The sequence below is a fragment of the Trachemys scripta genome, chromosome 5 (assembly GCF_013100865.1).
Source record: "Trachemys scripta elegans isolate TJP31775 chromosome 5, CAS_Tse_1.0, whole genome shotgun sequence".
In the NCBI taxonomy this organism is placed as follows: Eukaryota; Metazoa; Chordata; order Testudines; family Emydidae; genus Trachemys; species Trachemys scripta.
Window position 1 is genome coordinate 105565032 of NC_048302.1, and position 22383 is coordinate 105587414.

The 22383-nt window shown below is 42.0% G+C and overlaps 1 protein-coding gene across 6 annotated transcripts in view; it reads left to right on the forward strand.

The window, feature by feature from the left end:
- Positions 1–22383, forward strand: part of CCDC149 (coiled-coil domain containing 149) — a 61601-nt gene that overhangs the window by 35938 nt on the left and 3280 nt on the right. For 4 of the 6 annotated variants that reach the window (XM_034771207.1, XM_034771206.1, XM_034771204.1 and 1 more), the window contains 7 exons: positions 1420–1592; positions 5069–5141; positions 6492–6576; positions 8666–8810; positions 15436–15512; positions 17769–17801; positions 22065–22181. In XM_034771207.1, the coding sequence (XP_034627098.1) occupies positions 1420–1592; positions 5069–5141; positions 6492–6576; positions 8666–8810; positions 15436–15512; positions 17769–17801; positions 22065–22181 (703 nt within the window). The remainder of the gene's footprint in view (positions 1–1419; positions 1593–5068; positions 5142–6491; positions 6577–8665; positions 8811–15435; positions 15513–17768; positions 17802–22064; positions 22182–22383) is intronic. The other 2 variants (XM_034771208.1, XM_034771205.1) reach the window with 1 other exon arrangement.

Genomic DNA, 22383 nt, shown 5'->3' on the forward strand with positions numbered 1-22383 from the left:
ACGTGTAAAAGTAGGTTGTTGTGTTTTTTTTTTTTTTTATTTTATTTCCGCAATTGGGTAAAACTTCTGATTGATCCCTTTTCCAAAATTCCTTGTGTCTTTCACCAGGAAAGTGCTCCTTAACACTGCACTTAGTACTCACTGTGTATTGAATCACCAAGACTTCATGGTGTCTTCACTGATAATTGGTATCTCTCATCCCAGTTCTCATCTGGTTTACTCCTGCTTACTGTACTGAAGGCGGAACTTCAAAAGCCTGCAAACACTTCAGTTGAAACAACTGAGTTTTAAGGACAGGTGTTAGAACAGTTTTTCTGCCTTATGTAGACAAGTTTTGTTCTTATAATTAGAAATGGGTCAAAACTTGAACCTTAAATATGAAACCCTTCGAATTGTGAGGGCAGCTGGGTTTTAAATTCTAATCCCAGGAGCTAAACCTGTCATTACAATCTTGGATCTGTGTCCAATCCAAAACCACCAAGGTCCCCTGCACCTCCTCCCCCCCATTCAGATAAAACTGTAATTTCTTAAGAACAACTCATCTCACAAGAAAGCCTTATCTAGATTTTGCCTCACACTCTACGCTAGCCCAGACCTACTCTATACCCAAATGCTAGCTCTTTGGTCCCATGATACCAAGTTATAACCATGCTAGGAACCACTTGGCATACTTGTTGCTGACCTAGTTCTGACTATATAGTGTGAATAAGGTCTTCCTTTGCTATTGTATTCCAAATGGTTTCTAAATATTTTGCAAGCTACTTCATTTTTAATTGCTGGACTTTGTTTTAACTTTAGTTTTAACAAAATAGAGAAAAATAGAGTAAACAATACTTTTAAAACAAAATTGTGTATGCATGATCAAAAGAGGAGAACAACAAATACAATCTTTATTTTCCTTTTTTTGCTCTCATTTTAAAAGGGAGGAAATACAAATGCAGAAAAAAGTGTAGCTCTATGAATTTGTCAGAAACTAAAGAAATTTTGTAGAAAGGCTATGATGCATCTCAACTTTTCTTACAATGGTGTCTTCAGTGATATTATTGACAACAATTATAGGGAGCATCGTAAATTAAAATATTGCTTGGGTCCGGGTGAATTCTAATTTCTTCTTTCCAGATATATTCAGTTAGCATGAGTAGAGATGTAGTGATCCACAAAGATTGGATCTAAACTTCTCTAAAGTTTTAAGGATGTTTGAATCTGGGGGGTTGGTTCAGTCTTCATATGCTGCCTTTTAGTATGCTTATGGCTACTTTTTGTTTTACTTTTATGGATTATCATAAATCTACTAACTGGCATTCTGAATCTGACCTTCTTCAGAAGCGAAGTACTTGCTACTCTTTTGTGTCTGGATATGATGTACTCTTCAGTAAATTCTGCAGAATAATGATAGCAGAGCTTTGCTTTGCTTCTCAGATTGAGACTCTGGAACATGATCTTCAAGCCGCGTTGGATGAACTGCAGGATGTAAAGGAAGAACGCTCTTCTTACCAAGATAAAACAGACCGACTCAACCAAGAGCTTAATCACATCCTGGGAGGACATGAAAATCGCATCATTGATGTAGATGCCCTGTGTATGGAAAACAGGTGAGTGTATAGGAAGTCCGCAGTGCTTCTCCTGCATGTACAGTGTGATGGTTCACATGGTACTAGGACTGAGTCACCTTGTTACCCACTGCCTCTAGCGAGAGGTAGCCTTGTCTGAGGTAGCTGGGTATTAGCTCCTTAACACCCCCAGCCTGTCAGCCACTAAAGCACTCTCCTTGAGTTGTGCCAGCCGTGTCTTTGTCTTGCAGGTTAGCAAGAGGGGCACCCCAGACCCCTTGGAGCATTCCCCTGTGATATCCAGCCCCGACACTGGCTACTCGCAGAAATCCCAGATCATCCATTCCCCAAGGAGTAGTGTACTCCATTTCAGTTTTATCTTAAATCGCTGCTCCTGTGTAATGCATAGCACTTGTGAGCACTTATAATAAAACAAGGTTTATTTAAGAAAGAATAGAGATTTCACTAGAAACGAGTGATGGAAGCAAATGGTCACAATACAAAACAAAATCGTAAAACTTGAGCTAGGGGGCCTATGCTTATTAGTAGTTCCCTTCCTTATCTAATAAAGTGGGTTCTCCCCTCCTCCCCCCATGTACTGTTGCAAAGCTGGCTGGTTTCCTAGAAACCAGGATCCAATCTTTCATGAAATACCCCCTCTGCTCAGTGAATGGTTGCAGAATGTCTTTCTCCACCATGTGATATATGGAATCACTATATCACATGCTACACTTCATGAATAAACACCATGCAAGTGGTGTGTTAGGTGTCGTGAGTTTCTCAGGTCGGAGAAAGGAGTTGCTTGTAAAGAACGGTGAACCCTTTGCCCATTAGCACCAATTAGCCTCTGTGTCACAGGCAGCAAATTGGTGATTGCATCAGGAGCTCAGCCAAACCACAGCTTTAAAGAACATATTTCAAAGAATGTAAACTGACAGATTTGGACTCTTAAGTGTTGTGCTTTGTATTTGTTCGGTTTCACATTTGTTTTTATTCCATCTAAATCATGAACTAGCAGTCGTAATTCATAATGGCAGGCAGCTTATTTGGGTTTTGCTTGGCTGAAATGATGGCAGCGATGCTTTGCAGTGTGTGGGGATGAGGAAGGAGGGAATGGTTCATTTTCTTTGTCAATTTATTGCACAGAATCACAGGCAACGTCAGAAGTAGCCATATTTGTATCCTTCAGACATCCTGCAGTGAATACTGAGACCGAACAGAATCTTGAGCTTGTAAATGTGTGGCCTGAGCACATGGATACATGGTTATGGATCCAGCTTTGACCACAGAAAGGGTTTGTCTTTTTATGGGGAAATTTGCCAATATAGTTATGCTGGTAAATTTGCCCTTGTAGACAAGTCCATTAATTCTCTGTCACTGCTTTGGAAAGGGGAAGTGCAGTTACAATATGATCTGGGCTCTCTCCTAGGATATTAGAAGAGAGGGCCCTGAAGAGGCTCAGGCCTGGTCTACACTAAAAAATTAGGTCAACCCGGCTATGTTGCTCCAGGGTGTGAAAAATTCACACTCATGAGCAACCTGCTTTAAGCTCATCTAACCCACAGTGTAGACAGCTACTTCCTCTTGGGGAGGTGGATTAACTACAGCAACAGGTGAACCCCGCCCACTGACGTGGGAAGTGTCTACACTGAAGTGCTACAGAGGTGCAGCGTTTCTAGTGTAGACAAGCCCTGAGGTGCATAAGTGCGACAGGTACTCCCTCATCCCTAGCAACTCTGGATTCACTTCCTTTTTATTTGGCCTGGTCTAAACAGGGTTTTTTTTGTTGTTGTTGTTTTGGGTCTTTTTGGTACCTTTTTAACTGTTAGTTATGGATGTGATTTTTCTTTTATCCAAAATAATAAATTGGTCCGAACTGTAGTATGGATGCAATTATACCAGTATAAAGGTGTTATACTGGTACAGTGTGTTCTCCTTACCCTATGGTGAGAGCCAGCTGGTATGAGTGTACTTATACCAGTATAACTGCATCCACACTTGATTGTGTTATTTTAACTATACCAGTTTAAAACCGATCTAGCTAAACCAATATAAAAACAGTGTACAGACAAGCCCTTTATTTAAATGTATATATATCTTATAGGTACCTGTTCTCTAAGGTTAAAATACAGAGGGCACAAGTAAATATCTACTGATAATACAAGAAAAACTGACCCATCCAATCCCCCTACCCAAGAGCCTAGAGACTAAAAATGGGCTTTGCAGTATGTCCATAACATTTAATTACCTAGAATTTCAGAGTTACGAACACTTCGGGAAGGGAGGTTGTTCTCTGAAATGTTCATAACTCTGAACAAAATGTTATGGTTGTTCTTTCAAAAGTTTACAACTGAACATTGACTTAATACAGCTTTGACACTTTACTATGGAGAACAAAAATGATGCTTTCCCTTTATTTATTTTTGTTAGTAGGTTACCTTTAACACAGTACTGTACTGTATTTGCTTTTTTTCCCCTTTTTCTCTGATTGCATGCTTCCGGTTCCAAATGAGGTGTGTAATTGACTGGTCAGTTTGTAACTCTGGTGTTTGTAACTCTGAGGTTTTACAGTATACACATCCAGTCTTAAGAGGCCAAAGATGGGGAAATGACTTCTGAAGTCAAGTATGTCTTCACTGAAGAATTAGCTCAGGCTCTAGCCCAGATGTTGCCCCTAATCTGTGATTGAGCCCAGACTAGTAGACACATCCGAGGGTATAGTCTTGAACTTTGGTGGTGCTTCAGCCTGGGCTGGCAACCTGTCAACTTCACAGTGCGAATGTAGGGTAATCTAGCCTGGCTGCACAGCATTTCAACAGATGTCTCCACTTGGAAGTTCAGAACATAAAAGTATTGTTCTCATGGCACTGCCAGAGATGACAATTTCATGCTAAGGGTAGGTCTACACTTACCCGGTAGTTCGGCGGTGAGCGATCGAACTTCCGGGTTCGACTTATCGCGTCTTGTCTGGATGCGATAAGTCGAACCCGGAAGTGCTCGCCGTCGACTGCGGTACTCCAGCTAGACGAGAGGAGTACCGCGGAGTCGACGGGGGAGCCTGCCTGCCGCGTGTGGACCGAGGTAAGATCGAACTAAGGTACTTCGACTTCAGCTACGTTATTCACGTAGCTGAAGTTGCGTACCTTAGTTCGATTTGGGGGGTTAGTGTAGACCAAGCCTTAGTCAGAGCATGTGAGCATCCTGCAAACCAGTATAATGTACCACAAAGAACCATGGGATATCCCACCAGCAATCCATCCCAGCACATAGGCTAATGCAGCATCATATGTGAATGCATATGTCTGGCGTGGGTAGGGCTTTGCAGTGGGGATGCTCCACCCGTGCTAGGTGAATTCTCCAGTGAAGACATAACTGTAGAAGCCCCCTCATGTGAAACATCCTGCCAGTGGCTCTGTTTGTGCCTTGTGCTGCGCAATGACTAACACATTGCCAGTGTTTAATAAATAACAAACAAACAATATACAGGAGTCTAATGATATATATTACGTATTTTCCAGATACCTTCAAGAGAGATTAAAGCAACTTCAAGAGGAGGTCAACCTTCTTAAATCTAATATTTCTAAGTACAAGGTAGAGTTCTCGTTATGCTGCGCTCCTCTATTTATAGAGTTTAATTTTTTTCATTTGTTTATACACATTTTAAAAGTGTAAAATTGTTTGAGTCTGTAGCACCTTAAAAGTTAAAATTCCATGTGCAATTACCACTTCCTTTTAACTGTAGTTTAAGACAACTAGATAATTTTAGTACCTTTATGTATTTTGTTTACATCCCCAGTCTTCCCTATAGACTTCTCAGCTGTTATATAGCATAAAGAAATAGCTGCTAGAAATATCTAGAAAGTGAAGGTGTTCTCTCAAGATCTAGGAAAAATTGCTCCTAGTTGGGGTTAGAATGTGACATTGTTCCAGATTGTTGCTAAATGGAGGATTGGTGGTGGTAGAAAATTAATGCTCTTGTGTTTTCTACAAAGTGTTAGGACATTTATTATCATGCAGCTGTTCTGTTATCTCCATATTTCTCAACATCAGTACTATTGTTTGGCAAATTTTAATGATTGATATATCTTCCTTATACCTCCACTTTGAGGATAAGCTGTATGCACTCTATTGCACAATAAATTTAGATGCCTGACTATTCTTCCTCTAACCCTCTGCTCCAACTTCAATCAAAAAACACGTCCTCCATCCTTCTGCATGAGACTTTAAGCCTATTGGTGATGCTTCTTAATTCGTTAATCACTGTTAAGCAGTCACAGCATTCCCTGCCATTCTAGTGAAGTGCAAAATTCCTCCAAAGCACTGCCACCCCCATTCCAGGCATAGACCTGAGAAACTGAGGCCACAAAGCAGGTGCTGTGTGTGTATCTGATTTCTGAAGGACAGTTCTTTGGGACTATCTAGGGCTCAGCTTTAGTAAGAATCATGATTTTGCTTTGAACTCTTCCTAAAAGCCAGCATTTTCTGCTGAAAGGACCTTAAAGAGAGTTTTAGTGCTCTTTTTTTTTTTTTCCCTCTTTAAGCATGTCCAAGAGAAATTTTCTGGAAAGTCAGAATTTTATCCCAGACTGCTATTCCCCATGGACTGTTACGGCTTTTACAAATGTATTCAACTGTTTCCAGAAATAGGAAAGTTTTTTTAAAAACCCAAGTGGGGTGGGGGGGTGATAGTGGAGGAGGAAATAGAAAGAACAGTAAAGGGGGATGGTGATGAAGTGCATAGATTCGTTAGGGTCCCAAAGGCTCTCTTGGCTAGTATATCCAATACTCCAGTAGGAGCCCCCCTCATCCAACCAGCAGTGTAGGGATAGACTCATGCCCTAGAAGAGAAACTCCAGGATTAATATTCCTTCCCTCAGATCCCTTACTCTAATGAAAATGCTTAGGCTAATGTCTGGAAAAAAAATGTTTTTGTTTTCTTAGAATGCTCTAGAGAGACGGAAAAATTCAAAGATTCACAGTAGATCCAGCAGCAGTGCACTGACTGGAGTCCTTTCTGCAAAGCAAGGTACTGCATAGATGGAACGTGGTGGTACAGTACCTCATTCTTTCTTCAGTGTGAACTTTGAAGTTTTTCTCACATCACTTTCTTCCTAATCATCTTTTAACCTGCCAGCCAATCTCCTTTTCCTGTCAGTCTGACCCCATAAATTCCCTTCCTTTGCTTCCACCTTTTCAGCTTTACATCAAGCTTAAAGTTCTTCTCCTTTTCTTCAAGGCCCAGTATAACTCTGACCCAGATCAGTCTCTTCTTGTGTCATCTCTTTTCTCTGCTAACAATGCCAACCTTGATGCTCTATTTCAGCAGTAATACAGAGAAGGCAAGTTAAGGAAGGTGGGGGCCTGTTAAGTCCAAGTTCCACTCCTGCACTTGGGGGCTACTGTGGCTTGCTTCTCCCTTGCAGGAGGAGTTCTATGGTTACCTTCAGGAAGAGACCAACAGAGCAATCCCCTCATCCCATATGTTTTCCCCCACACACACCCTGAACAGAGGCGAAGGATCAGAAAAGATGAGGATAGGATAAGATTTTTCCCCGTGGAAATCTTGTCTCCTGCACAGTGATCCTCACCCTCTTTCCATGCACACAGGCACATACCAAACCAGCAGTACTTGTCATGACAGGTTGAAACTCAAGAAGTTCGTCAGCATTGACTGCTCCGTTTATGTCAGTGGTGGCCAACCTGAGCCTGAGGAGGAGCCAGAATTTACCAATGTGCATTGCCAAAGAGCCACAGGAACACATCAGCAGCCCCCCGTCAGCTCCCGCCCCAAGTGTCTCCCACCCGCCAGCAGCACCGCCGATCAGCACCTAACCCTCCATCCCAGCGCGCACCTCCCGCCCGCCGCGATCAGCTGTTTTGTGGTGTGCAGGAGGCTCGGGAGGGAGAGGAGGAGGCGCAAGGGCGCGGCAGACTCGGGGAAGGGGTGGGGGCAGTGGTGTAGCTAGGTGGAGGGAACATGGGGAGCAATAAAAAAAATAAATAAAAATAAAGGCGTCACCCGCTGCGGTGCTTTTTCTGACGGGGCGGTGCTTTTACTCACCCAGTGGTGCGCCGGGTCTTCGGTGGCACCTCAGTGGCGGGATCTTCAGTCGCTCCACAGGTCTTCGGCAGCATTTCGGCGGTGGGTCCTTCAGTGCTGTTGAAGACACCCGGAGCGAGTGAGGGCCTGCTGTCAAAGTGCCACCGAAGACCCGGAGCACCGTCAGGTGAGTAAAAATTAAAAAGGTGCCAAGAAATTGACAAGGCGCCATTTGTGCTCAGTGGGGGAGCGGCTGCTCCCCCATGAGCTACACTACTGGGCCGGGGCCTTGGGGGAAGGAGTGGAGTGGGGCCAGGATCTGGGGCACAGCCAGGGGTTGAGCAGTGAGCACCCTGTAGCACACTGGAAAGTTGGCGCCTATAGCTTCAGCCCCAGAGTTGGTGCCTATGCACGGAGCCGCATATTAACTTCTGAAGAGCCACATGTGGCTCCAGAGCCACAGGTGGCCACCCTTGGTTAATGTCTTCTTCGCTATACATTTGTATAGTTTCTAGCCATAGCAGATGACCAAATGTGATCATGCTAGTGGACTTGCTGAGCAAGGTTAATGAGTCCACAGGCTTTCTTATTGCAGAGGAAGTTTCTTATAGGCTGATGTGTGACACACATTGATTGTGTCACATCAATCTCAAACAACCTTAGGAAATCAATATTTCTAAACATGAAACCTTCTTTGTGGGCATGTTTTTTTCAGGTGGACTGAAGAAAAATATTCCTCTCCTGCCAGTGGCAGGAGATCATAGGATAGAAAAATGAGGCTCTTTCCAACTGAATAGAAATCTGTTCTTTCCAAAAGAAATATTAGCTAAGCAGAAAATGGGTCTACCTATGTTTGTGCTCGCAATTGCTACGGGACAGTGATCAACTCAAACAGCCACCATTTTTTATGATTGAGTATTATATGTCTGGGTTTGTTTTGCTGGTTGGTTGGAATAAATCTACTTTCAGCTAAGTAATGAAACAAAGGTGGATTTGCTTTGTAAGTCTGACTAACTACTTGTGTCACATTTCTGTCTGCATAAAGGTAAGACTCATTTTTGTTTTAACATTTTAGTCCAAGAGTTGTTATCGGAGGACCATGGTTGTAGCCTACCCGCCACGCCGCAGTCCATTTCAGATCTCAAATCTTTGGCTACTGCCTTGCTGGAGACTATCCATGAGAAAAACATGGTCATACAACACCAAAGGCAAACCAACAAGTAAGTAGTATGACTTGGAATTTGGGGGAAACCAACACAGGTGTTCAAAACACTTTTTAAACTAGCATTTGATGTTTGAGCTCTTGTCTAGAAAATGGGAACTTAAAAACAGGAAAGGGAAGGATGGCCAGGTATCTTGTACTCCTCTTACGTGAAATGTCATTGTCATAGGTTTGGAATAGAGTTGCTTAGCCACAGCCATGACCATTCATAATATAGCAACTTGCAGATTGATTTTTATGAGGCATAAATTGTTGGATTGTAACACTACTGTATGATTCCTATTCTGTTTTGTGATTTAATAAATTATTTATGTTGGACAGTAATCTTAACTATCCTATCTAATCTAATCTTGCTATCTCACATACTTGGGATTTTCTATAGCAGCCAGCATGAGAATATAGAACTGTCTTTTGACACAGTTTAAGATATTGGACTGTGTCCTTATGCAACACGAGAAAGTAGGAACTAGAAAGGAAGCATTTCTTGATTGTGTTTAGCCTTTTAGCAGCACTGACTCACTAGTGGTAATCAGAGGTAATTCAGGCTTCTCAAAGGCACATCAGGACCAGATGCCACAAACAGGCAGATAGCTTTCATGAAAAGAAGACGAAATACTAAAGGAAACTGGATTGCACTAGAATAGATGACTCATTTTGAAAATTGATAACTTTAATACTTAGGCAGAATCCATAGCATAATTATTAGAAGTGGCAACAAAAACGGAGGAACAGTCGGTAGGTGTACTTAAATGCTTTGGATGAAGCAAGGGTCTGTTGCGCTGAAGGGAGGCTAACGTCACATCAGTACCAGGGAATCTGAGGAGAAATCCAGGCACCTTCCAACCTAGCTGTCTCACTGACTTCCATCTTTCCACCATGTTTCAGTCTAGACCTGTTATGTCATGGTTCTTTGTCATTGTCCTGCATTATACTTGCCCTGTTCTTGTCTGTAAACTTTGCAAATTGCTATCTAGGTATTAAGAGTATGTCTTACTAGAGCTCAGAGTATGCCTCCCAGCCTGGGTAGACCGACTTGTGCTAGGTCTGCTCAAACTTAATGCACTAAAAATAGCGGCATGGACATTGCAGCACCAGGTATAGTTTTTCACTACCAGATAGTTGCCTTTGTTCAACTCTTAGTTAGACCTGATTGTTCCTCACTACTCGTCTGTTTTCCCCAGATCATAATTTAAATAACCCTCCCAAACTTTGGTAAGTGGAAAGAGTTGCAGATATTAATGGGGGGCCAGAGAAGGGATGAATAGAAATTAGAAGCGTAGCCTGAAAAGTAACATGTGGAAACATAAGAATACTTTTTGGTGGAAAATAATCTGGATGAACAGATACTGAATGAGGCACAAACCTGAAAAGCAGTAAAGTTGCAAGATATGTAGTGATGGTATTGGATGGTAGATTGCATGTGATTTTTTGCACAGCAGTGTGACACAAAAAAGGCCATTGCAACTTTGGGCTACATATATGCACACAGGCATATCCCTCTCTCCCCAGCTCTGTTGTGACCACACCCATAATTAGAATATTACATTTAGTCAGAGCAACCTATGGATATTTGGAAGCCACAAACAGCAAGGAGGGATAGGAATTTATTTTGGATACCGCATGAAGCAACAGGATGAAACTGAAAGAGGGCAGCTTATAAGAAAAACATCCTGACAGACGGTGAGACATATCAGGCTACGGGCTAGTCTCCCAAGGGAAGTGAAGGAAGCCTTCGGGCTTCTAAAACTAAACTTTACAAACCCATATAAAATGTTGGGAGTGTGAACTAATAGCGATAAAGGCAGATGATATCTGAAAATAAGAAAGCAAACCAAACTGGTGATGAGGTGTGGACTCACCATGAGGTTTTGATAGGGTGGGAAAGGATACACAGGGGAGGGGAGGGTTTTTTTGTTTGTTTGTATCTGGGACAGGGGCACTGCAGAGGTGAAATTGACAGGGGTCTCATGCAAAATTCCTCCCTGCTCAAGGTTGGAGATGCAAGTAGGATGAGTTAGAGAGCAAGCTGGGAGGGGAAGCTGGAGAGAGAAGGGAATGTAATGGGAGGAAAGATGACCTAGCTCAAAAAGGTAGAAGGATCTCCTTTCTTCATCCTTCTGTTCCTTTCTTCTTGCCCTGGCCTCCCTTATGACCTTGCTGCACAGAAGAATCTGTGAAATCACATTAGATGTTTTTAACTGCCTGTTGTTTGCAGAACCCTCTTGGAAGTTCAGAGAAGCAATTTATTTTCCTATCCATTTCCTCCTTTCTTCTTAACCAAACCGTGATGTCTCTTTGACATATGGTGCTTGTAACCCCTGAATTTATTTACTACTTTGTGCTCCATCTACATAGATAACATCCCTGGAGAATAGTTCCCAGAATGTGTTTAGTTAACTTGCAGCAGACCAGCAGAGGGAGCACAACATGGGGAAAACAATTTGAACCTACAGAAATGGTGGATCTTATTATTATCACCAAATGGGAAAGAAATGAAAATAGGCTATTTAATATTGCCTTCACTAATCAGTCTTTACAACTGTACTGATTGCTCACGAATAAGAACTGTAGACCGCAGTTGCTAACCTGTCTCACTGGAAGGAGTTCTTTTAAAATATTATGGATTAAAATGGCTCCATCTTTGTTAGGAAGGACAAGTGGAGATGGATTAGTGATTGGTACAGAGATGGGGATGTGATAACAGACCCACTTCCCCACACTCCAGCCAGGTGAAGTGTTTTTTGAGTGACTGGCCAAACACGTGTTGGTACAATAGAGATTTAAAGTGTTTGCAGTGGGATATACACACAACAGTTGGAAACAGCAGACAAAAGCATCATTTGGCTGGAGATTTGGAACACAGAGTTGTCTTTACTGCATTCTGAAGAGGGCTGTGAGCTTTGCTGCTGTTTTTGCTGTTAATCCATTTTTTGTCAAAGGCAATCAGATGAACTCCTATGCACATATTATAAATAAAAATAGAGTAGGAAAGACTATCGTGAATCGGTGTCAACTCATTTGTCTCCCACCAACGAATTAACCCATTCCCAAAATCCAAGCTCATCTTCACCGTTTGAAGGCTAGACACAATTATTTTTCAGTTTACCAGTGATGGTGTACTTTTGTTTTACAGCAGCAGCAACAGGGTGATAATAGCTTTCAATTAGAAAAGACATTAGGCCAATAGCTTATGTTCCTTTGCCACTTGCTGTTGGATTGCAGGGCTGAGAGCTTTTTAAGGAGGCTTTGATCCCTAAGCCCTTGAGTAGCCCCGCCTCCTGGTTAACTGTTTTAAAAAGCCAGTTCCATAGAGACCAGAGAAGCTAGTGAACAGGAGCAGCTAACTGGAGTTTTGTGAGGGAGTTTAGAGAGGGAACAATAGAGCCAGATGCACCTGATTAACATTCTCTAAACTTAGGCCAATAAACACACTCCCATCGAGGGGGGGGGGGAAGCTGCAGGAGTAACTATAATGCAGGCACAGGTCCAGCAGCAGAGTGGGGGATATCCAGTTTATTGCACTGGATGCAGCATGGATGATTACCTGCCTTGTGGACAGGTGGCATACGTGTGCACTGAGTGAACACATGACATGGCCCTCAGAGACTGAATACAGGCTGTCAAGGCTGCTTCCCCACTTTGAACTTTAGGGTACGAATGTGGGGGCCTGCATGAAAACTTCTAAGCTTAACTAACAGCATAGATCTGGTCCGCTGCCACCATCCCAAAGCTAATTCCCTTCCCTGGGTAGCCTTGAGAGACCTTCACCAATTCCCTGGTGAATACAGATCCAAACCCCTTGGATCTTAAAACAAGGAGAAATTAACCATCCCCCTCCTTTCTCCCACCAACTCCTGGTGAATACAGATCCAAACCCCTTGGATCTTAAAACAAGGAGAAATTAACCATCCCCCTCCTTTCTCCCACCAACTCCTGGTGGATCAAGATCCAAACCCCTTGGATCTTAAAACAAGGAGAAATTAACCATCCCCCTCCTTTCTCCCACCAACTCCTGGTGGATCAAGATCCAACCCCCTTGGATCTAAAAACAAGGAAAAATCAATCAGGTTCTTAAAAAGAAGGCTTTTAATTAAAGAAAAAGGTAAAAATCCTCTGTAAAATCAGGATGGGAAAATAACTTTACAGGGTAATCAAACTTAAAGAGCTCAGAGGACCCCCCTCTAGCCTTAGGTTCCAAGTACAACAAACGGAGATAAACACTCTAGCAAAAGGTACATTTACAAGTTGAGAAAACAAAGATAAACTAACACGCCTTGTCTGGCTGTTTCCTTACAAGTTTGAAATATGAGAGACTTGTTCAGAAAGATTTGGAGAACCTGGACTGATGTCAGATTGTACAAACAGAAGTGCTGGGCTATCTTGATTATCACTTCAAAAGTTTTTTTTTCTTTCTCTTAATTGGCCTTTCAGAGTAGGTAAGACAATGCCCACCTTTTCATGCTGTGTGTGTCTCCTCAATATATGTTCCATTCTATGCATCCGAAGAAGTGGGCTGTAGCCCACGAAAGCTTATGCTCAAATTCGTTAGTCTTTAAAGTCTCAAAGTTAACTAGGAAGGAAATGTATAAGATAAAAATGCTGATTGGCTCAGATTTCATTGAAGTTAGAGATGAGAAAACAGTTTGGTCACTGAGTGCGTGCCTATGCCAGAGCATGAATGCTCCCACTGGCACATGACCTAATGTTTTGTCACTCTTGCTATGTCTATACTGCAATAAAATACACGTGGCTGGCCCATCGGCTGACTCAGGCTGCAGGCTATAAAATAGCAGTATAGACAGCCCAAGGCCCAATTTGTTTACACTGTAATTCTATAGCATTGCAGCCTGAGCCCAAGTCAGCTGACCCAGGCCAGCTGTGGGTGTTTTATTCTAGTGTAGACACCCCCTTTGGGGCTAAGTATCTCAGTTGATGGGCTTGTATTACTACCCATAGGCTATTCCCCGTCCCCATTCACTTCACTCCTGTCCCTGATATTTATCATAAATTTTCCTTTTTTTTTTCTTCATTTCATTCCCTTTCTCTTGTATTACTCTCCTCTCCCACCTTAGTATTTACACTACTGAAATACTGATAGACTCTTTTATCCTGTGCCTTGCACACACCTCATGGTAGATGCTTTGCTAGGCTACAGATATTTAGCCTCTTTTAATCTTTCTTTCATCAGTCTCTCTAGCCCCTTAATTTTTGTTGCTGTGTTTCATATTCTTTCCAGTTTCTAGGTTTTGGGTGTGTTTGTTTTTTTTTTTTTTCCCCTGGTAACCAGGTGCCGGGTGTGCTCAAATGGGAGAGGCATAAAAACCTGATTAGGTGGGCTAAGCACAGTATTGCATCCCCACCAGAGCTGTGTACAGAGACTGTAGCTTCACTCGTTTTTGATGTGCTGTCTGAGTATTCAGTCCAAAACTTCATTGTCTTTTCCTGTTGCTATACCTTCATGTAAAGTCGTATATAATATGCTGTCCATTATCTCTGCTAGGTCACTTTTAGCATTGCTGTCTCTTCTGGGGTGTATCTACTCTTGGAGCTGGGGTGTGATTTCCAGCTCGCGGAGACATTTGTGTGCTAGCTCTAATTAACTAGTGTGCTAAAAGTAGTGTCCCAAGCAGTGGGAGGGGCTAGGTACTCCGACAACATGCCTAGAGTATCTGATTGGCATGTATTCAGGGTGGCTAGCCCCTTCCGCAGCTTTCCCTGCCATAGTCACGCTCTATATTTAGCTTGCTAGCTCAATTAGAGCTAGTGTAAGTGTGTTTCCTCGAGCTGGGAATTACTCCCCCACCTCCAATCGTAGACATACCTTAGGTATCTCCCTTCCATTGAATGTTGTTTGGGATTTAGATAAGGCCTTCTGTTTTTTAGAAACTTGTTCTAGAAGTGAAATACTTTCAAAACTTGCAACAAAATGGAACCTTTCTTGTTAGAAATATCATCTGATTTTGGGGGGGCAAATTATGGCTAAAAGGTAAATCTTGCTGGACAGCTGAGGATGGTATTTACATAGGGATCAGAAACAAAAGCCTTGGCGACCCAGGAAATGCAGTCAAAATTAAGAGCAGTTGAGAAGGTCTGTAAAGAACTTGAGACTGCTTAGTACTGAAGTGAGACCCTGATCAGTGGAATCAAACAGCATTTGCTGTGCTACGAAGGAATATTAAAGCTTGATGGGCAAACCAGATTGGATAAAGTAACTGGCCCAAAACTAAGGCTAAAAGCTTGCAAAATTCAAATCTTATTTTGAGGTTCAAAGATGATGTTTGCATACCGCTCTACCTCCTGGTTTCAGCCAAGGAAGGGAATAGAAATACCATAGGGGCTATTCCCACAGTATTTCTTTCATAGTAAATCTAAGATATACTGGAAATTTATTTGGGACTTCTGTTTTGGGAGAGGCTCAGGTAAGCATCCAAATATTGTTTAATCTGAACTTTTTGGGGGGTTGCCCATCACTGTTAGTGAAACAAAAGATAAACAAGTTAATATGTATGTGCTGTGACCTGTGGAGAATGTATCCACAACCATGCAAACATCTATGGGTGGAATAAATCCCTGTGACAATGAGTCTTCTCTTTCTCAGCTGATATGTCATGTTCTTTTTTCAGAATTCTAGGTAATCGGGTGGCAGAATTAGAGAAGAAGCTGAGAACTTTGGAAATTTCTGGTTTGTGGAGTCTTCCAGGTTAGTAGAAATTCAGAAAAACATAAGAATGGCCATTCTGGGTCAGACCAATGGTCCCTTTAGCCCAGTATCATGTCTTCCTTCAGTAGTCAATGTCAGATCCTTCAGAGGGAATGAACAGAAACTGGCGATTGAGTGATTCATTCCTGGTTGTCCAGTCCCAACTTCTGGCAGTCAGAGGGCTGGGGATACCCAGAGCATGGGGTTGCATCCCTGACAGGGCCGGCTTTAGCATGTGCGGAGCCCCATGCCGGGACGCGAATAGCAAATCCCCATTGGATCCCTCCCCGAATCCCCGCCCTGGCCCCGCCTCTTCCCCAGCACATCATATTCTTCCTCACCCGTCCCTCCCAGGCTTGCACTGATCAGCTGTATGGTGGCACAAGTGGTTTTTCCCGCTCCGCTGGCAGCCCCAGACGTTGCAGGGCCCTCTTAGGCGCAGGGCCCTCTTAGGCGCAGGGCCCCTTTCCGGGGAATAGGCCAAATCCTCTTGAAGCTGGCCCTGATCCCTGACCATCTTGACTAATAGCCATTGATGGACCTAACCTCCATGAACTTATCTAATTCTTTTTTTGAACCCATCTCCTGTCAATGAGTTCCGCAAGTTAACTGTGTGTTGTGTGAAGAAGTACTTCCTTTTGTTGATTTTAAACCTGCTACCTATTGATTTCATTGAGTTACCCTTGCTTCTTCTGTTATGTGAAAGGGGTAAATAACTTTCTTATTTACTTTCTCCATGCCATCTGTGATTTTTATAGACCTCTATCATACCTCATAGTAGTCTCTTTTCTAAGCTGACCAGTCCCAGTCTTTTTAATCTTTCCTCTGGAAAGCTTTTCCATCCCCCAAATCATATTTGTTGCCTTTCTCTGTACTTTTTTTCAGTTCTAATATAGCTCTTTAGAGCTGGGGCAACCAGAACTCTATGCAGTATTCAAGGTGTGGGTGTACCAGGGATTTATATACATGCATCAATATTTTCTGTGTTATCTATCCCTTTTCTAATGGTTCCAAACATTTGGTGACCCTTTTCTTTTTTTGCCTGCCACTGAACATTGAGCAGGTGTTTTCAGAGAACTGTGCATGATGCCTCGAAGATCTTCTTTTTTTCTTTTGAGTGATATCAATTTAGATGCTATCATTTTGTATGTATAGTTGGGATTGTTTTCCAATGTGCATTACTTTGCATTTATCAGCGTTTAATTTTATCTGCCATTTTATTGGCCCATCACCCAGTTTTGTGAGATCCCTTGCATTAAGTGTTTGGGTGTCTGTTTCCATATTAGGATTTCAATGTACAATTTTTGTGAGAAACTTGTTAAAAATATAGCCAAGTTTCAGTGGCTAGTGGTTTTGAAAAGATGGATATTCAACACTTTTTGGGAAAATCCAGCTTAAGGTATGTCAAGTTGGAAACCCAAAATCACTAGTCACTTGTGAAAATGCTGGTTTTACCCACATTTTAAATCCAAATATAGTAGATAGCAGAAAAAATACCCTTTGGCGAATGCAAGGAACAATCGAACTATCACTATGGGTTGTAGCTGAAAAATATTAACGATCTGATTTAAATGTTAGTATAAAATCATACAACTTAAGATATTAGAGCCAGGTTTTTTTCAACATGTTTTATTTATTAATTTTAGTTAAATGTGCATTGTTCAGATTACATTCATTTTTGGTTATTTTTCTCTCATTAAACCTAATTGTTTCTCCTTTAATCATCGTTCTCCTTGATGTTCACACACTAGGTTATGTTTGTGGTAACAATTTCCCACTGCTGCTACCATTAGAGGTACCTACACTAGAGTAGACAAGGTTCCAGGTGTTCTAACCTATATCATTTAGGTCTAAGCTCACCAAAAAACAGCTAATATTTAGCAATGTATCTGAAGAGTCCTAGTGACAAATCTCTCCAGTTCCACTCCTGATGTTAGTTTTAACTCAAATCCTCTTGATGCAAGATGCAGATAAAATAATTATCTTGAGTCACACTAATATAGGTTTACATTCTAATTGAAATTTAATGGGTATTTAACATATTGTTATTCTACTCTGTTTAAAAAATGTTGTTCAGTGAAATTCGTAGTTAATAAATGCAATGTTTGGTCTTTGCAGAAATGTATAAAAATAAATAAAAAATAGAATAAATGGAATGCTGAGAGCTTGCTCCATTGTTAGTCTAGTTAGGTAAGACATCCAATTAATATTAATACAATAACTGTCTCTTTTCTTCCTTTCTTTTGCTGCCTGAAGGCCTGAGCTACAATGTCTCAGTGGGATTTGGGAGTAGGTTCTACTTGACATGTATATTTTTAGTAACTAATTTTAGCAGTACGTTAAACATTGTCACAGCATGTAAATAAATGGAAATGTTATCTGAATATTTTTATGTTTGTCAGATTAAGATGTTCAAGTGAGTGAGTTAGATGTCCACAAGGGAAATAGAGACTACTGCACAAGGCAGTTCTTTTAAATTGGGGAAAATGATAATAAAGGATGATGCTCAATAGTTGTAACTGAATTTTACACTAGATTGCGACTTGCATCAAACAGTGAGGTTTATTTCTTCGTTTAACCAGAGAAGCAGTAAATTAAGAATGCACTTTTGTTTCCAAGTGTGATCGAGCTCAGAAATACCAAATATGAGTCTTGTGACACCCAGTGGGATCACGAAAACTTTTTCAGATGGTTACAAACTGGCCTCTGCTCTGTAAAATACCATCTCCTATCAGTACTGTGAGAACTATCATAAGAATGTTGGCTTGAGTGAAGGGTGAGAGCACCTGCTCTGATTGATGCTAGAAGAAAGATTTTCAGAAGAAAACATCACTTGATTTACAGTGAGTTGAACTTTTTGTCATTGGAAAGACTTGCCAGTGAGAGCTGACTTTCAATCATACTTGTGAAACAGACACATCATTCTAGTTTAATACATTTCAGGTTGCTAAAAGCAGAATGAGTATTGCTACCTAAACATCGCCAGCAATAGACTATTTACTTAGCCCAGCCGCATGCCACCTATTTACAAATAGAAATAGCCTTAACATTCATTCTTTGCCAGCCTGTAGGAGAAATGGTTTGATAGTTTGTAGGTTCTTTAGTTGGTTAGTTTTTGTTTGTAGGCTTGCATGTAGGGGGGGAAAACTGGGTAAGCGAAATCAAATAAATGAATTTTGTGTTTGAAAGTGGTGAGGTCTGCAGTTGTCACCTTTTGTCAGGGGTGAGTTCCATAGAGTGGGTCTCAATCCTGCAAAATTTCTCTTTCACATTTAGGAATCTCCCTTACTGGCTGATGGTTTCATTGTTCAGCGAAACTCAACCTGTCACAAGAGAGCATGGTTGTGTTGGGAGAGGTCTTGGGCGTGGATTTGTTCTGATCTCATTTACATAAGTTTGTCTCTGCTGAGGGTGGAGCAAAGATGGGGTTTCAGTATCCTGGTAGCATTTCAATCTTTTATTGGTTGCCTAGATACCACGGTGATTGTTGCATTAGAAATGTGTATGTCACCCCACTTCTTAGGCTTTGGTGTAATTGGACACTTTACATCAGCAATTGGTTTATAAGCTATTGTGCTCTCAACAACCAATTCCCAGCGCAAACGGATTAACCTGAGTCCAAGAACAGTTCTCTTGCTTTTCTTTGTATGATCACAGGAAATGCTGCAGATGGCTTTTGTTACTCAGCAGCCACCCACTTAAGACATGCAACTCCTCAACTGGCCTATCTCCAGAGGGAGTGATGTATTTAGTTCTGAGGCAGTTATGTTTGACCTTCTTTGAGCGGATATTTAAAGGGAGGTGAAAACTTGACGGAATTTAAAAGACTCCATTTGAGAACAGCGTATTCCTCTAAAGAAAGGCGGAAACAAACTTATGTTGTCATGTATAGCTCTCTTGTTTGCCTGCTTATTTTCAGCCTTGTACATTTTTAACCAGAAATCCCCCCTGAAAGCTCCCTAAATTGAGGATGTGCCTTCCAGCAGCTATATGTGGAGAAGAATAACATACAGAAGTGAGCTAGTTCCAAGCACTCAATCAAAATTACATTTGATAGCCCCACTCATACCATGCTTCACAGAATATGGGGCAGCAGTATTCAAACCTCCCACTTACAAGGATGTGAATCACTGTTATGATGTATGAATAAGGCTACAAGTCTGTCACGGAAGCCATGGCTTCCTGGACCAGCAGCCACAGTTTAGATGTGTGGGAGGGGGCTCAGGGCTAGGGGCAAGGGTTTGGAGGATGCGGGGGTGGGGTGTGATTACCTGGGGTGGGGCTCCCCTGCAGCTCCTAGGCGATAGAGGAGCGCGGGGACGGGGAGGTGGTCTGCATGCTGCCCACTGCTGGCACCCACGGGCCCCGCCCCTGCAGCTCCCATTGGCTGTGGTTCCTGGACAATGGGACCTGCGGCATCCGGCGCTTGTGGTGGGAGCAGCAGAGGAGCTCCTGCCTGGGCCCCTGTCTCCGCTGCCTAGGAGCTGCAGGGACGCGGAGCCGGGTAGGAAGCCTCCACCAGACTCTCCCCTCCCCCAGTACAAGCGGGGGTCCTGGATCACCTCCCCCAGCACCCGCGGCACCCCTGGGGCATGCACACCCCAGAGCAACCCCACCCAAGTTTTACTTAGGGCAGGTATTTTTAGTAAAAGTCATGGACCGGTCATGGGCCTGTGAATTTTTGTTTACGGCCCGTGACCAGTCCATGACTTTTACACAAAATACCTGTGTCTAAAAGGTAGCCTTATATATTAATAAGACTTTTTAGGCAGGTCAGACAGTATTGCTTAGATGATGATGATGATCTGACTACTTTGTGGAACCAGTTGGCTTCAAAGGGGATGGCGAATGTTCTAAAAGTGAATGTGTTTACTGGGTAACAGCTGGTTGGAAGTCAGACTGCTTTGGTGTTTGTACTGGAAGCCACAAGCATCCTAGCTTAGGCTTTACTTTTCTGAATCTGACATGCCGTGCAAGGTGCTCAGAATAAACAACTCCGCTGGCTCCCATTCTGTCTAGGAAGAGACATTTCTGTTTTTTTAAATGTCTCCACAGACTTGCTCCATCCTGTGTCATAAACCTTTCATGTCATTACTGCCAACCACCTCTGTTAATCTAGCCCTGCCCATCTCTCCATACAGTTTTACCACTGTTGTAGAGAGAAGCCTTTCCCCCTTCAGTTTGTGCCATTTGGAACAGCCCTTAGGTTTGTTCTGCCTCATCAGCTGCCCACCTTCAATTTTCAGCTGAAAACTTGTCCCTTTTCCTTTTACATTATAATTTTTCTCACTCGGCTATCTAACTCCATAATTTTATTATTTGCTATAGAAGCCGCAGAGTTCAAATGCAAATTGTTTAAGTTGGAATTCTGATCTTGATCCGGTCAAAACTTCTCCAGCATTATTATTTTATGTGTATTACTGTAACACACAGACCCCAGCAAGGTCAGATCTCCGTTGTGTTAGACACTGAACAGATGTGGAAGCATGGTTACAGCCAAATTTTTCAAAAGTGACTAGAGATTTTGGAATCCCAACTTGACATCTGAAGTAAGGGACCTGACTTAAAGGGAGGGTCCTCAGAACTTCCAGAATAGCAGACTCCTTAAGGTGTTTACAGACTCGACACCCAAAAATTGAGGACCCCAAAATCACTAGTCCCTCTTTAAAACCCTAGCTTTTGACACTGATGTAAGACAACATGCAGAGTATACTCAAACAAATTTGGTTATACAAACGTGTCATCTTATTTGTTTAATGAAGACAGGCGGAGCAGTAGCAATAGTCTGAGCAGAACATCTGTCGAGACCTTATTTATTAGCTGGGAGTGTTCTATAGGCCTCTCAGAAACTTGCAAAATTATATCCATAGTGGAACTGGGAAATTAAACCCTTTTGGTCTGACATGGAACCAGACCCCTTAGACATGGATTTTGGTCCATGGATTAAAATCCCCTAGCCCTCCTTTTTCTTGCAATATTACTGTTTGTGTTTACTGCCTATCTCATAATTTATACTAATACTATAAGCCTTTGAGGATACAATTTATATAAAAAAGAGGGTACAAAATTGCATTTGTAATATTGAGGGTATAGCAATGAAAGCTGAATGTAAAGGGTAAAAGGACAGAGTGAAATGTTTGTTGGCATGGTGTGCTCCTTGAGTCTAGATGTAAATGATCTCTGCATTAGTGTAACGCTTTAATCTAAAAATAATACTTTCTGCATCACTTCTAATATGATCTGATTATAGCAGAATACAGCAGCAGCTGGTCGTCTTTCAGCAAATTAGAGAACTGCCCTTTAACCAGTAGTGTTGGTAGAAATGAGTGTCTGTTTTTTGTATTTGGCTAGTGCACTTCAGCTGCAGTATATTGGTACTTTGTTCTGCAGAAAAAATCATTTTAAGAGCTACTTAACATATCACTCCACTTCTTTTTGTAAGGGCAGAAAAAACTAGTTAAACTGCAAGATGTTTTTAAACAAAAGCAAACTCTTTGGTGATCACTCATTACAATCATCTACTGAATCTTTCCAATGCTTTCTTCGTTTCAGGTGGAAAAGATACCATAACATTCAGTGACCCAACTCTGCCTGTTCTACAGAGGTCAAGATCGCCATTGCTAACATTTGCTGACAAGCCACAACAGAATCAAGCACAGAGGCATGAAGGTAAGCATGTAGGACAGAGATGGGTCGACACTACACGTCTTATCAAATACAGTAAAAGTAAAAGCCAAGGTTTCATGCCAGTATAGCAGAAGGTAAAGATTCTGTGATCACAAAGATTAAGTAAATCAATCACAACCAAAGTGGGGGATCATCACAGTTTGAACAGGCATGGAGGGACTGATAAATTACTGTATAGTGACTT